Here is a 15,835-nt window from a genome sequence, read left to right as displayed (position 1 = left end):
GATGAATCTATCCAAGAGGAATGCTAGAAAAAAATTATCTAAGGGAATTTATGCTCACTCTGAGCAATCCCGACACTTGACTGCCTCTGAAAAACTAGCCGTAAGACCAGATCTTGCAGGCTCTGTGTCACCCTAGCGCAGTCCCTCAAACGCTCTGCCTAAATCAGCTGCCAATTAGCCTTCCTGCCTGCTGATGATTGGGAAAACGCTTCTCTAGCCCTCTAGAAAAATTTCCCGGCCTCTGGAACTGAAAACGTCTTCCTTTTCAGTTGGATCGAATTGCCCTCTTGAGGCTTTGCGTAACCTTCTGGAAAAAATCTTGGTCTCCTCTTTCTGACTCTCTGGAACTGGAAAAATTCCTCTAACTCACTGTCTCTGCCCATCTCTGCTTCCCTTCAATGGATCGAACTCTTCTCGCAACTGCTGTTGCTCTTTGGAAAATCGAATTTCCCAACGAAATTTATCTCAAGTGTGTGTTCTCCATCTACCCATTGACTTCCCAACGGCCAAGATTAAAATTAATCAAGGGCTAAGATTATTTCTTAGTCGATCCGTGTGAGTTTCTAGATAATTCACACCCTTCTCAATTAATATTGATTAACTAACCCCTTTTTCCAAGTTTAGACTCAATAAATATTTAAAAATAGGTTAGTAATCTAATTGAGACACTTCTAGGTGGAATTTTCAGAAACGATTTCTGGGTTATGGAGAACTCCTGTGTTATAGCCTCTCCATAGAGTTTCGAGACTAGAACACCTCCGATGCTACAAAAACTTACACTCCCTCTTAGTGAGGAAGGTGTTTTAGTGCTGCACAACTGCTACAACACACTGTCTTTGTATCACCCTTGTCACGCTGCTGATGTTTGACTACTGTGACTGCTTGCCATTGCCCACCAATCATTGTGCAACTTTGATGTTGCATCTTTGTTGCTGTTGACACTGCCATATCGCTGCCAACTCCTCATCTGCATTGTAACTCCCTCTCAACCTTTGCTGCTGCAACTGCAACTACTGCAACTAAGAAGCATCCAAAATACTAAATCAGTTGTCTTTGTGCTGCATCTGTCACCTGAGTATCTGACTGCTACTAGCCTCTGCACTGTCCATTGGGGAATCTGCGCTGCTGTTAACTCTACACTGAGTCACCTGCTCTATTGTCAACACTGCGCTCCTCGGCACCTGACTGCAACTAGTTTGCAATCATCACTCAAGAGTCTGACTGCATCAACTGACACTGATCCATCTTGCTACTGAATATTGTGGGTCCCTGTGGCATGGTAATGATCCATGAGAAGGACACCTCAATGGACCTTGCCCAAACCTCTGTGACTCTGGGACTGTCACTCCATATCGCCCCACCTCACCCCTGGAGGTATAGTTGCAAACATAGAAAAGTCTTCCTCTAGCCTGGAGGACATCTTTTCTATCTTTGCGAACGCTTTCTCCTGCTTGTCCTTCTTCCTGAGAGGACACTGAGTATTCTAGTGGCCAAACTCGCCACACCTGAAGCACGTGACCTTAGATAGGTCCTTTTTTTTTCTCCCCCTATCCCTGATTGAGACCCTTTGATGTTAGGGCCACATTTTCCACTTCCTTCTCACCCTTCAGGCCCTTGCTGCTGCTGATGGTTCTCTTCAACAATGTTCACCTCGACTCCTCCTGCTGTAGGTCGGCTCACATCCTGTCTCATTTAGGCAATGTGTTTCGGCCCAAGATACGTTGAACAAAGACCTACCACTCTTCTGAGACACTGTTTAGTGCCAACCGTACAAGCTCTGTTAGCTGAGGTGCCTCCCCAACGACTACATGTTGATCTCAGACCTCCTGAATCCTGGTGAGGAAATGATCTATGCTTTAACCCTTCTACATCTTGATGCTTCTCAGCTTCTCCCGGAGAAACATCTTCCGCTGCTTAGAAGTACTCTAATATAGCTGGGAGAGAGCATCCCACATTTCCTTGGTCGTACCTTTGTCTGCCACATGTGAGACTATATGATCTTGGACTCCATCCAAGATCATCTGCTTCGCCTTCACCATTTCTTTCTTGTACTTCTTTAGTTGATCTGCATCTTGGGGTACTGCCACCACATTATCTACATAGGCTTTCAGGCCATATTCATTTAGTAGGAAGGACATCCTAGCCTTCCAGATGACATAGTTGGAGGCTCCCTCCAACCTATCCTGATCTCTAAGCCCAGCTGTGGCCATTTCTGAATCTGGTCGAAAATCTCCCTCTTCCTCTGCTCGACTGCTGATTTTGCTACATGCACTCCCTTCTGAAGTGAAGAACTCTACGTGCAACGACTGCTGACTAGAACTGGGAAAATCGGATTTTTATGCTCGAAACCCTCTGAGAGAAATTTCCCTTTGTGTGTGCCTTTCTCTTTTCTCCTGATGTTGATTCTGCTGCTGCAAAATCCTCTGTGCCTAACAAGGAATCTTCTCAGCGAAAATCTGAGTTACTGCTGCCCCCTCTACCTGCTGGAATCACTTTATCTGGCAAGCCGAATTTTTCTGCCAACCTGCACTAAAAAATCAAATTTGCTCAAGGAACTCGCATTGCCAGATAAATTTGTCTTTTGCTCCCTCTAAACAACGAATTTTTGCCTCCGCTTCTGTGCTTCGCTGTTTGATCAATCTCCCTTTGATACCACGTGAAATTTTCACCACTAAAATTCAATTTTAGCAACTAGTATTATTTCTTCTAACTGTTAATTAGATTAACAGTTTATTGCTACAACAACAATGAAATAAACACACTACAATCTTGAAAAAAATACTGTGGAAAATAATACCATTGGAAACTAAGAAATATTCTAGCACGCACATAAATATTGACACACTTATTTTTGGACAAAGGTCCCCGAAAAAACCCAACTTTGGAAAACCGGTGTGACAACTGAGGGTTTTGATTATTAAGCAACAGTGAGAAATTTTGAGTACAATAAATATTGCCAACTTGGCAAATCTATCCAAGAGGAATACTGGCAAAAATTATCCAAGGGACTTTACCCTCACTTTGAGCAATCCCGACACTTGACTGCCTTAGAAAAGATAGTCGTCCAACCAGTTCTATGCAGGCCCTGCATCACCCTAGCGTAGTTGTCCTGCTTGCTGCTGACTATGAAAATGCTTCTCCAACCCTCTAGAAAAGATTCCCAACGTCTGGAACCAAAAACGTCTCTTCCTCTTCAGCTGAATCGAATTTCCCTCTTGAGGCTTTGCACTGCCTCTGCGTAAGCTCCTGGAGAAAATCTTGCCCTCCTCTTTCTGACTCTCCGGAACTGGAAAAAATCCTCCAGACTCACTGTCTTTGCTCCCCTCTGTTTCCCTTCTCTGGCTCGAACTCTTCGGTAGCTGCTGCTACTCTGTGGAAAATCAATCTGCCCAAGGAAATTGATCTCAAGTGTGTGTTCTCCATCTACCCATTGACTTCTTCTTATAATCTTTTGTTGGGACTCCATGACCAAGATTAAAACTTAATCAATGGCTAAGATTATTTCCTAGTCGATCCGTGTGAGTTTCTACATGATTTACACCTTTCTCAATTAACGCTGATTAATTAACCCTTTTTCCTAACTTTAGACTTAGGAAATATTTAAAAATAGGCTAATAATCTAATTGAGACACTTCTAGGTGGAATTTCCAGAAATGATTTATGGGCCATGGAGAACTCCTGTGTTTTAGCCTCTCCATAAAGTTTCGAGGCTAGAACACCTTCGGTGCTACAAAACTGATATAAATTATTTTACTTGATAGCTTGGCGAAGACAACTTAGTTTGAAGCATAGGTTCAAGTTCTTTTTCTTAGAAGAGACTATCTCCATATGATACTTGAGTTTGTCTACACAATACATTCTTCAAGTCATGTATATGCATGTAAATTAGAGGGTTGAGACCTAAAAGTCTCTTCTCGACCCTCTATTTTTTGTAATTGCAATTGCCCTTTGAGTCTGCAAAATTTTCATTTCACACCAGTCGATATTAAATTCATCCTTCAGAGTTGAATTTGGAAAGTTGTTGAAGTTGCTTTGTGACTGCGAATGGCAGGATATGGATGATCCATTGCTTTTGTTAGATATACTAGAAGATTCCAGGTTAAGAGGTCGTTGATCCTCTGCAATAGATTTCATTAATCTCATTATTAAGTTTGTTTTCATTTTGTGGCTTGTTACCCATCCACATACATGGGTAACCCTAGGAGATTTTTTTTCTCCTATGATACAACATGCTAGCCAACAGCCCCTACTATCTTCCACAGATAGCCAACCTTAGATGCCCTTCACCCGTTCTCTAGTCAGTACATTCATTGGTTTGGCCTATTCATCCAATGAAGGTGGGTCATCTATTGTGAGGTATATTGACCATTTTTGCATTCAAGTGCTTTCATTTAATGTTTAAGGCATTCTAGTATGGATCACAGGTTGAAATTGTTGGAAATACTTGGGGAGGGGGTGAATCAGTATTCCTTAGCAATTAACACTTTTAAATCTTTTCAGCGCATTAGTTAATCTTCAATTATTATTAATGTTTATGCAGTAATAACAGTAAATAAAAGAACACACTAGACACAAGAATTTTAGGTGGAAAACCCCCTCCGGGTCAAAAACCACCGAACGCTTTTCTAACTGAAATGAAAGCAACAACTTCCTAGAATTCTAGAAAAAACATTCTTCTCCAACTCCCACTGGAAGGACACTCCAATGCCCTGGTTTCTTCAATAGTCAACTGAATGGATGCCCCAACATCCTAGACCAACCTACCACTTTGAAGTGTTCACAGGCTCGAACCTGTAGGCGATTTTATGCACCAGCCTAGAACCTCCCTGCCACCCTATAATGACTGAAATGAGACAAGAGTGTGGATTCCTGTACCAGGGACAACGATCCACGATACAATATGATTTACAATGATTTTGACCGAACACCCAATCACACTATGACTTGCAACCTAACCATGACATCATCCCAACAGGGACTCCTATACCTCCCAATAATGCCTTTTTGGCTCTAAGCAGATTGACTCTTTTACAATAATGACTCTTCCAATGATGATACTATTACAAATGACTCTTTTACAACTTTACAATGATGACTCTTGGCCTTGACACTTCTTCACAATATACAGATGGTTGTCATGTCTTCAAAGGATGTCCCGCTGCAATGCTTCCTTTGATTTGATACTTCTGCTCTTGAATTCTTGCTTGAAGCTCTACTTGAATCTTCTTCTACTTGCATGCAAAATTTGCTCGACGAAACCAATCCCAAAACAAAACAAAATACCCTTCAACTTACCTCTGCCTGCAAAACACATGTATGTGCATAGTAATGAATAAATACAATTTAAATTTACAATGCATACCTGAAGTGTGCTTGTCACTTTTGTTGTTGACTTGTTGCAACAGTAGACAAAGACTCACTCTTGATATAGGCCTGGACTCTATGCAAGACTATATCCAAAATTGACCTAAAGATATATACAATAAAAACTTATCACAGACCATAGACTTGTGATGGACCAAGTTGTAAGTACAACAACGGAGACCATTTTATCAACTATGACAAGACAAGTAACATGAACTTACAACATCATATAGATTTAGGAAACTTGGTGTAGCATCAAGAATATGTAGTATCAAGAATAGGACATTCGAAAAACTAATTGTGACATATAGAGACATAGAGATATGTCAGAGATGATATTCAAAATTCAAATGTAAACACTAATCATACATACCTTGCTGTAGGAGAGTTACCCTTGACTGTTGATGTGTGGTCCTTACTGTAGTGATCCTTGAATGCATGCTTTTTCTTGCCTTCTAGGAGCTCGATATTGAATTTGTTGTATCTATGTAATTTGAGATCTCCAGGGTTTGAAATTTCGTCTTTTGGTAGTCCTCTGAGTCCTCTTGCCAACTCCACAGGTCTGATCAAGATTGGATTCTTCAAGAAAGAGTTATGCCCAATATCCCACAATGACCTGATTATAGACTGGTTCAGTAGAGCGAACTTGTACGAAGTGCCATGTGTCACTGTTGCAACCTTCGGCCTTGAAAACGCTACTCAACAAACTACAGTTTGTCCTCTTTCTGTGACTATTTACGAAATTTGAATCTAATGCTTAGAGAGAAAGTTATGACGATTTTCCCAACGTCACCTGTTTGACATGGAATTCAGGAGCCTGCAAAAACCCTAACTTCCTCAGATCATATCTCCGAAAATATAGCGAACCAAGATTTGAAATTCGGTCACGAGGTTCATCAAGATTTCGACTCATTTAATTTCAGCTTCTGAAGCTTCACAGAAAAAAGTTATAGCGAAAATGCCATGATGACCTGTTTGAAGCCACAAAATCCCTACTAGAGGAGGATATGAGGGTCATTATTTATATGAATGTCTTGAGTTGAGAGGGTCCTCAACAAGTGAACGTTGGATGGATTTTAGGAGAAATTTTTTTATTATTAATTATTGACTATTCAATGACCACAACCAATTATGAGTGCCATGCCACAACCTCATAGGGTTTTAGTCCACTAACTGGGGTACTAACTTCAAACATGAATATCTCTCAAACCGTGAAGAATTACTTGGCGTGCCATATATCAACGGAAACATCTCGACGAGTAGAATTCATATAGAATATCCTTGACTCAGAATAGAGTAAGTTGTCAAGTCAAAATGCCCATGCAAGATCGGGGTAGCCCCTGGTGTTGTTTGGGTTGACATCAATGACAACCACTGATCAATAGAAATTGGATTATAGACCGCTATTGGCTGTGCACTTATTCTCTTATTTCACCGTGGTGGTTATCATTTGCCGCTAGTTCAGTGTGACCTTCCTTAGGGTCTTTCTTTCACTCTCCAGGAGAGGCACAAATAGGAGGTTATGGTAATGGTAATGTTCCATGTTATTCATACTTGACAATTGTCATCATTCTGCTCGTTTTGTTATCCCATCTTTTGATTGGTTTTTGTTAGTTACTCATACTAGTTCCTTGTTGGCCTTGTCTTATGAGAAGGGCTTGGAAATACCCAAGATTAATGCAACTATAAGAAAAGAAAAAGCATAAACCAGATATCAAAATGCAAAAGAATGACAAGGAATGTACAACAATCCAAAGTCAATTATAGCTTGAGATCTACACCCTTGTATATAGACACTCATCCCTAAGAGTATCCATGCATATCACGCCTATCAAAGTAAAAGAAACTCAAAGAACATCGCACACCCATTGAAGCGATAAATTGTTCATCAATTATAGGATCATTATTACACAGTAAATCAATGAAGCTTGTTAAATAAGCCCTATCAAGAAATAAAAAGGCAAATATGGGTTCTTGGAAAAACAAAGGAGAGGGAAGGTAACTCAAGCACCTAAGCACTCCCTCTACAAAGGCGCAAATGGACAATGGTTTTACATAACCTAGTATAAGACTAAGACACCTTTCATGAAGTAAACCCCAAGCCATAACACTTATCACTTGTAGCTATTACCACTCAAACTAGCAGGGGTCCTAGGAGGGGATCCTATAGAGCAACTACTAGATTAAGGGGCAACAATAGAGCAATAGCCCATTGTCATCTCAGCTAAAGATCCCTGCTCTTTACGGACTTGCACTGATGGGAGGATAACCGATATGAGAGGAATCACGAGTATGGATTGATCAATAATGGGATAAGGAGCGATTCCTAAAGCCTATTCACAAGAGAGACTCAATCAAATGGCTTACTTGTGTTAGTTTTTGTAGTATCAGAGGTGTACTAGTCGCATAACTTTGTGGAGAGGCTAAAACACTGGAGTTCTCCATAACCCAGAAATCGTTTATGGAAATTCCACCTAGAAGTGTCTCAATTAGAATATTAGCCTATTTTTAAATATTTTGAAAGTCTAAACTTATGAAAAGTGGTTAATTAATCAATATTAATTGAAAAAATGTGTGAATCATCTAGAAACACACACGGGTCGACTGGGAAATAATCTTAGCCATTGATTAAGATTTAATCTTGGCTGTTGGAGTCCCAACAAAAGATTATAAGAAGAAGTCGATGGGTAGATGGAAAGCACACACTTGAGGTTGATTTCCTTCGGCAGTTTGATTTTCCAGAGAGTAGCAGTAGTTGACGAAAGAGTTCGAGTTGGAGAAAGGAGGTAGAGACAAAGAGTGGCAGGGATAATGAAGCCAGAGGAAGATTTTCCATATCCGGTGAATACTTTGCAGAGAGGCCTAGATTTTCTCCATGAGGTTGCACAGACACAGCGTAGAAGCCTCAAAAGGAAATTCGATTTTGCTGAAGTGAAGCTAGTTTTCAGTTCCAGAGGCCGGGAAAGTTTTCCAGAAGGTCGGAGAAGCAGCTTCCCAGTCAGCAGTAGGCATGACGACTTGATTTGCAATTGTTTTAGGTTGAGCGTGTAGCAAACTGCATAGGGGTGACACAAAAGCTGCATAGGGAAAGGTGGACAACTTTATTTTCAGAGGTAGTCAAGTGTCGGGATTGCTTAGAGTGAGGGTAATTTCCCTCAGATAATTTTTGCTAGTATTTTCTCTGTAGGATTGCCAATTTTCGACATCCAGATTATACTCAGATTATTTCATTGTTGCTTAATAATAAAACCCTTAGCTGTTGCATTGGTTTTGCCAATTTGGGTTTTTCCGAGGACTTTTGTCCAAAAAAAGTGTGTCAAATTTACTGTGTGTGCCAGTGTTTTCTTAGTTTCCAGTTTATCTTCCGCAATATTTTTTATTTGTGAAGATTGCAGTGTGATTAATTTGTTGTTACCATAGCAATAAAATGCTAATCTAATTAACAGTTAGAAGAATTAATTCCAGTTGCTGCAATAGTGAAATTTTCACATGGTATAAGAGCAATTTTGATTAGGCGAGTAAGCTCAGAAGCAGAAAAAGAAATTTGTTGTTCATAGGGAGCAACAGGATGAATTTCTGGAGGCTACGTAGGGCCTAAGCTAGGCAATTTGAGTCGCTGGCTAGGCTGATTTTTCAGTGCAGGTTGGCAGAAAAATTCTGCTTGCTAGATTCAGTGATTCCAGCAGGCAGAGGGACCAACAATGCAGTATTTTTGTTGGGTAGATTCCTTGTTTGGGCGCAGAAAGGTTTTGCAGCAGTTTGCAGTAGCAGAATAAACGTCGGGTGAAAGGGAAAGGCACACACAAAGAGAATTTCTCTTATAGGGTTTCTAGTCTAGAAATTCGATTTTCCTAGTTGCAGTTGGTAGTAGCTGCAAGCAGAATTCTTCACTCCAGAAGGGAGTGCGAGTAGCAGATTTAGCAGCTGAGCAGAGGAAGAGGGATATTTTCGACCAGATTCAGAGATGGCCACAACTGGGCTTAGAGATTAGGATAAGTTGGAGGGAGCCTCCAACAATGTCATCTGGAAGGCTAGGATATATTTCCTTCTAGATAAATATGGCCTGAAAGCCTATGTAGATAATGTGGTGGTCGTTCCCCAGGATGCGGATCAGCTGAAGGAGTACATGAAAGAAATGGCGAAGGCGAAGTGGATGATCTTGGATGGAGTCTGAGATCATATAGTCTCACATGTGGCAGACAAAGGTATGACCAAAGAAATGTGGGATGCTCTCTCCTAGCTATATCAAAGTACTTATGAGCGGTGGAAGATGTTTCTCTAGGAGAAGTTGAGAAGCATCAAGATGCAGAAGGGTGAAGGCATAGATCCCTTCCTCACCAGGATTCAAGAGGTCCATGATCAAGTTGCAGTCGTTGGGGAGGCACCTCAATCGACAAAGCTTGTACGGTTGACACTAAACAATGTCTCAGAGTTGTCACAAGTCTTTGTCCAAAGTATCTTGGGTTGAGACACATTGCCTAGATGGGACAAGATGTGGGCCGATCTACTGCAGGAGGAGTTTGGGTGAGCTCCATTAAAGAGCACCATTATTTTCAGTCAACATCTCAACCAAGCCTTAACCCCTGATGATTTTCTTAGGATAGATATCAAGGTCGTATTCTTGAATTTTGGACATGTTGACATGGCGAATTTTCGCTATACCAACAAGGGGAACTAACCCGATCACAGACCCCAATTAGATCTGTTTCGTTTGGAGTGGTTAGTTCCAACGAGTTTTAAAGGACCCCGTGAACTGTAATAGGTGTTGAAAGATTGCTTCTTGGAGGAAGACTTCAATTAAATCAACAAAAAAAACAACTAGTCTATGTGTATCAAGTCCTACCTGCACTACTTCTAACTACTTCTACCAAGATGGGAGGACCGAAATCAGTTGGCTGAAAGGGGCTGAAATTCAAAACAGAAGGAAAAATAAACTTTGCAGAAAAACAAGAACAGTAAAGACGGAAATGGAACTAAACTAACAGCAAAAGTAAAATGAATTCTAACCTACTCAGGAGATAACCACCATGTGGTGGCTACTGGAAGTATTTCTTAAGAGGTTGGTCATTAACAGGGAGTTTCTCAGTGTCTCCCTGTAAAGTTTTCGATCTGTAAGTTCCCTGACCAATTTTTTCCTCAGCTTAGAACGGGCCCAGCCATAAGTGTTGCAGTTTCGCATGCTTACTCTTTGGGGTGACCCTATCAGCCCAGAGAGCATTTGTTAGAGCGTTGTGCCACTTCCTCTGGTTGTCGGCGAGAGATGCATGGATTACGCGGATGAGGTTTTTATTTGAGGACTCTGCAACTCCATTTCCCTGGGGGTAATAGCTTGATGCATGCCTTATGCGAATTGATTTATCGATAGCAAATTCGGTCAAATTTAGTGATGAGAAATAAGAAGCGTTATCAAACATGAGAACATCAGGGATGCCAAACCTGTTGACGATAAATTTCTCCATGAAAGATATTACCTCGTCTTCACTCTCATTCACAGGCATGTCCTGCTCTTTTTCATCAATGAGTGCATTTTTGAATGTCCTCTCGCAATGCAGGAGCTCAAGGATCCGCTCGTCACCTTCGAATGCCTGCCAATTTGAGATGTTATCAGGTACGGAAGGTCTGAAAATCAATTCCAACATAACATTTATTCTTCTTTAATTGAAAATAAGGCAAACTTTTTGCAGCCATACCAGTCATCAGGTCGGCATCCTGGTTTTTCTCTTGAGGTATGTATGTGATATTAAAAGAATCAAGACTATCAATGAAGCTCCATACCTCATGCTGGTACCTTACCTGGTCCACAATTATCTGTGAATCACCAAAAGCTTTAAATTTTTTTACCTTCAGATCAATGGCTTTTTTCAGGTCTTGCAGCAAACCTTTGTATTCTGCCATGTTGTTGGTGCACGCGAGCTCCAACCGGCTAGCCATCAGATGTTGGTTCCCTTGTGGGTCAATAAGAATGCTCTCAGCACCTGCACCTTCAAGGCAATTAGAGCCATTAAAATAGAGTGTCCAAAATATAGAGTCTAATGTTACATCAACTGAATTGCTTCCTACGAGACTAGTTCTATCATCTACTATATTACAGGGTGGTTCGTCAGTTGGACTACGGGGGAGAGCTTCCAACCATGTGTTTATTGTAGTTTCTTCAATTGTTTCTGCATGGAATTCTGCAAAACAGGTTTCCGTGGCACAAACATTGAAACTATAATTCCCAAGAATAGAGTTGGTAAACATTACAGGTTCATTGGGACCATTTAGCTCCGTCACTACATACTTCATGTATCTTTCTCAGTCAACTCTCAACATATCACCCTTTCCCTTCTGAGGCAGCAAGAGATGGGACCAATCAGTTGACAAATATCCATTGAGTTTTGCTAACCAGTCCCTACTAAGCAGCGTTCCATAAGCCTTGGGTATATCGACTACCACTATATCAATGACTTGTGTGTATTGTGGTTTAGCAGCCATCCGAATCAACACATCTTTCAGTTCCCTAATTACTTTCACATTCGTCCTGTCTAATTGCATGATTCTCAGGTATCGCATGCAGTCTTTTAGCAACAACGTAAGGCATCACAGTGGACGAGGCACCTGAGTCCACCAAGCAATTGTGTATGTTCATGTTGAAGATTTCAAATGTGATGAGGAAAGGGGGAGTCATGGATTTTGATTTCCTTCCTATCATGGCCGCACTGATATCTTCCTTTAGAGCCAATGTCAACCTGTTTCTGGACTAATAAAAATATTAGTTTCTTTAACAAAGCAATGATAACAGTTTTGTTTAGAGTTCAAACTACTTGTTGGAAAATGATTTATCGTAAATTTTTTATGCTCCACTGAAACTTTCTGCAAGCTTCGTATGATGTCAACTAGATATCCTCAACTTGTACAATGAAATATTCTTCTGTAAGATGCTGCATGTATTGGTGATATTCATTCAATAGATTACATACTGTTTGCATTTTATATTTTTTTTATGTAAGACAGTTGGACCGTTCTGTGATTTTTTGTATTAAAATCTAAAACTGCTGCAAAGTTAACATACATGTTCATTCTTTTACTCTTATTCACCTTGTGTTCAATATCACTGAAATTATTTTGCTAGTTCCCAAAAGCTTTGAATATTTGCCAAATTATGAATTACCAAGAGGATATGAGTTGTTTAAATAGAGTGTCTTCTTAGGATTGTGGGTTCATAACATCATTTTATGCTCCCACGATTGGTTAATGGAGTTAATGTTATTTGTTTTGTATGTGGTGTTGGCAGGAGTTGAAAAAGGATCCAAGGACCCACAAATTCAGAAAGTTGGAAAGATAACAATTGATCAATTGCGGGCAATTGCAACTGAGAAGCTGCCAGATTTGAATTGTTCAACAGTTGAAAAAGCTATGAGAATAGTTGCAGGAACAGCTGCCAATATGGGCATTGATATTGATCCACCTGTTCTTGAACCTAAAAAGAAAGCGGTCTTGCTGTGAGAATAGAGTTCATTTTTGTTTTATAATGTATGCTAATTTGTTAAATTCTGATGCCACTATAATGCCATAAATTGCTCCTCAACAGGAGAGAATAATATGTTTAGAAGAGAGTGATGTTATGGAAAATTTTAATGGTCATTTCCTAGTAAGGCAAAAATCTAATTGACTGGATATGTGTCTCTCTAGGGTCACAAATATTCCATATTTTGTATCCAATATGAATACGGCCTGGACACAGTTCATCTACAGCTGGCATACAGCCGATAAACATTAAGGATATGGTGAGTGCTAAGCAGTAAGCAGATCTTTATGGTACTTCTAAGGGTGCTTAGCACTCTCCATATCCTTGATGTTTTCTGATGCCACTATAATGCCATAAATTGCTCCTCAACAGGAGAGAATAATATGTTTAGAAGAGAGTGATGTTATTGAAAATTTTAATGGTCATTTCCTAGTAAGGCAAAAATCTAATTGACTGGATATGTGTCTCTCTAGGGTCACAAATATTCCATATTTTGTATCCAATATGAATACGGCCTGGACACAGTTCATCTACAGCTGGCATACAGCCGATAAACATTAAGGATATGGTGAGTGCTAAGCAGTAAGCACCCTTCGAAAACATCAAGGATACGGAGAGTGCTAAGCACCCTTAGAAGTACCATAAAGATCTGCCTGGAATCCTTAGTGTCAGGTTTGTACCCTGAACCTTACACATTTGCAAGGTTCTGGGTAAGAACCTGTCACTTCAGGATTCCAGGCAGCTGTCAAAAGGCCTCTTTATGGCACTTCCAAAGGGTGCTTAGAGCTTGCCTTCAGGATGTTATGTACCAGATATTGTTGATAGTGAAATCCCACCCATATCTTCAAAAAACTCGAAACAGGAGACAAAAAATAAAAATGAAGGCAAGTTTAAAGGTGACCTATAAATGAGAATATTAAAATATAAGCTTTCACAGTTGGATATATTTTCAAATTTTTGGCTGTGAGAAGTTTTTGAGCCCAAATTTTCATGTAAATGCTTCACCTTCTAAGAAGCATAGCAAAACGTAAAAACATTTCATTTTATCTTCTGCTATGCTCTTAAGAAAGGGATGGGAGAAGTGTTTACCCAAAACATCAGTGTCAAAAAAATCACAGGCAGTTCTAGAAAAAAAAAAACCTTTGACATAATAAATGAAAATCCACTGGCTCATTGCACATCACTTATAAGAGCTTGGGCTGCAATGTACCTTGATTATGCAGAGTCTTTTGAGCGTTTGAAGGTGGTTTTGTTATGGGCTAGTTTTAATTATCATAGTTTGAGTTTGAAGGATGATCTTCTTCACTCTTTGCTTGATTATTTCAAGGGGGGTCTTCTTTATTGCAGGTTGTTTTCTTCATTTCCTATCAGGTGTACTGTGCAATGCATCTTTGTTGTGTTTGTGTTATGAACTTTACATATAATGCATTTTAATAGTGTTAATTTGTCTAATACCATATTTTATTGATTTACTTTAGCAATTTATTAAAACCCCAGAGAATATTTATCTCAAAGATTTTTGAATTTTCCAAAAAATCAATACATTGGTATATTAACTTAAAAATGCAATAGAAATAAAATGAAGAGATCAATGACACCACAACAATGAGTATCTACCCAACACAATCTTCATTCAACTTTTCAGGAAAATTCTGGGTTAGAACTACAAAGAATACATAGAGAAACATAGTTGTTAGGGACTTGGAAACTCGACCCCATTGGGAAAATTGGCCTCAAAGAAGTCGCCTCTGGAAATCGAACCACCTGAAGCAAATCGGCCTTGGAAAATTAACTTGTCTCACCAACAAATTGGCCACCCTTTCTCCTTGTCTTGTACAGCCCCTGCGCACTAGAGAAATCAGCCTCCATAGATAATTTAACCTCTTCCACAATTCTAAATCCTCTTTCAACATCTAGGGTCCCTCTTTTTTGAACTTGACCTCCTTGAATTTCTATTGAAATCCCATGCTGCACTTCTCCTCACTTCTCTTCAGTCTGGTGGGTCTCCAGGTTTAGAGAAAATCGCTTCCTCCACGATTGTGTGTCTTCACCTCTCCCTTAGGCTTATATTATAATTTTATTAAGTCAAAGTTGTTGATTTTTCATAGCACTTAAGAATCAGGTCTATGTCTAATCATGATTATAAACACACTGAAATACACACAACTCCAAGCACTTTGTGTAGCGAAAATGTAACAATAGGTAAACCAATAAAGTACACAAAAATTTATGCAGACCCAAAACTTGTTTATATTACAACTTTAATACAACAACAAACATAAGGCTCTCGTACCATGGATCATGGCTTTTACAAAGCCTTGATACAAGGACAAAACTTGGGCTTGAGGTCAACCTCTTTTGACCCTCAATCTGCCCACACAATCAAGAACAAATACAATGACCTGTTGTAGATGCACTTAACTTACAACCCTTTGATCCTCTTGTCCTTGGTGTACTTGGCAAGTCCTTTGCCACCTATTTCATAGAGAACTTTGCTGCTTGAGTGCCTTTGCACTGTAGTTGCTCACAAGGGTGTTTGCCTTTTCAAATTATCTTGCATACTTAGCTCTATGAATCTACCTTCTCATAGTGATTCACCTCTTCAAATGCACTGTATAATTGGCCTTCAAACTTTAGCTTCCTCACAGTGGGTTAGCCCTTCCAAACCACTGTATATAGGCCTTGTAACAGTGTGTCCTATCCCACATTCAAGGACAATCTTTCACCATTTAATCTCTACAATAATCTACACAAGAAAAAATACCAAATACCTCCTCACTAGCCTTTGCTCAGCCCTGAAGAGTCTCAACCTTGTACAAGCTAATCTTTGAGGCTTCTCAGCCTTGTCATAGGCTCTTGTGGCCACCTCAGGTTCGGTTCTTTCCTACGACGACCTTAGACTTGGATTCTCTGTGGTCACCTCACATTTCAACCCTTAAACTCCAGTGCATGACCTTGTGGGAG

The 15,835-nt window shown here is 40.0% G+C and overlaps 1 protein-coding gene across 1 annotated transcript in view; it reads left to right on the top strand.

The window, feature by feature from the left end:
• Positions 1–13,065, top strand: part of PRPL11 (plastid ribosomal protein l11) — a 58,860-nt gene extending 45,795 nt beyond the window's left edge. Inside the window, exon 4 of the mRNA XM_089405537.1 lies at positions 12,638–13,065. Coding sequence (XP_089261663.1) covers positions 12,638–12,849 — 212 coding nt within the window. The 3' untranslated portion in view covers positions 12,850–13,065. The remainder of the gene's footprint in view (positions 1–12,637) is intronic.
• The last annotated feature ends 2,770 nt before the right edge of the window (positions 13,066–15,835 follow it).

The sequence above is a fragment of the Pinus tabuliformis genome, chromosome 2_2 (assembly GCF_031772625.1).
Source record: "Pinus tabuliformis cultivar Carrire ecotype Pingquan chromosome 2_2, CPIR1, whole genome shotgun sequence".
NCBI lineage: Eukaryota > Viridiplantae > Streptophyta > Pinopsida > Pinales > Pinaceae > Pinus > Pinus tabuliformis.
Note: the sequence above shows the minus strand (reverse complement) of the source record. Positions and strands in the feature narration are given on the sequence as shown.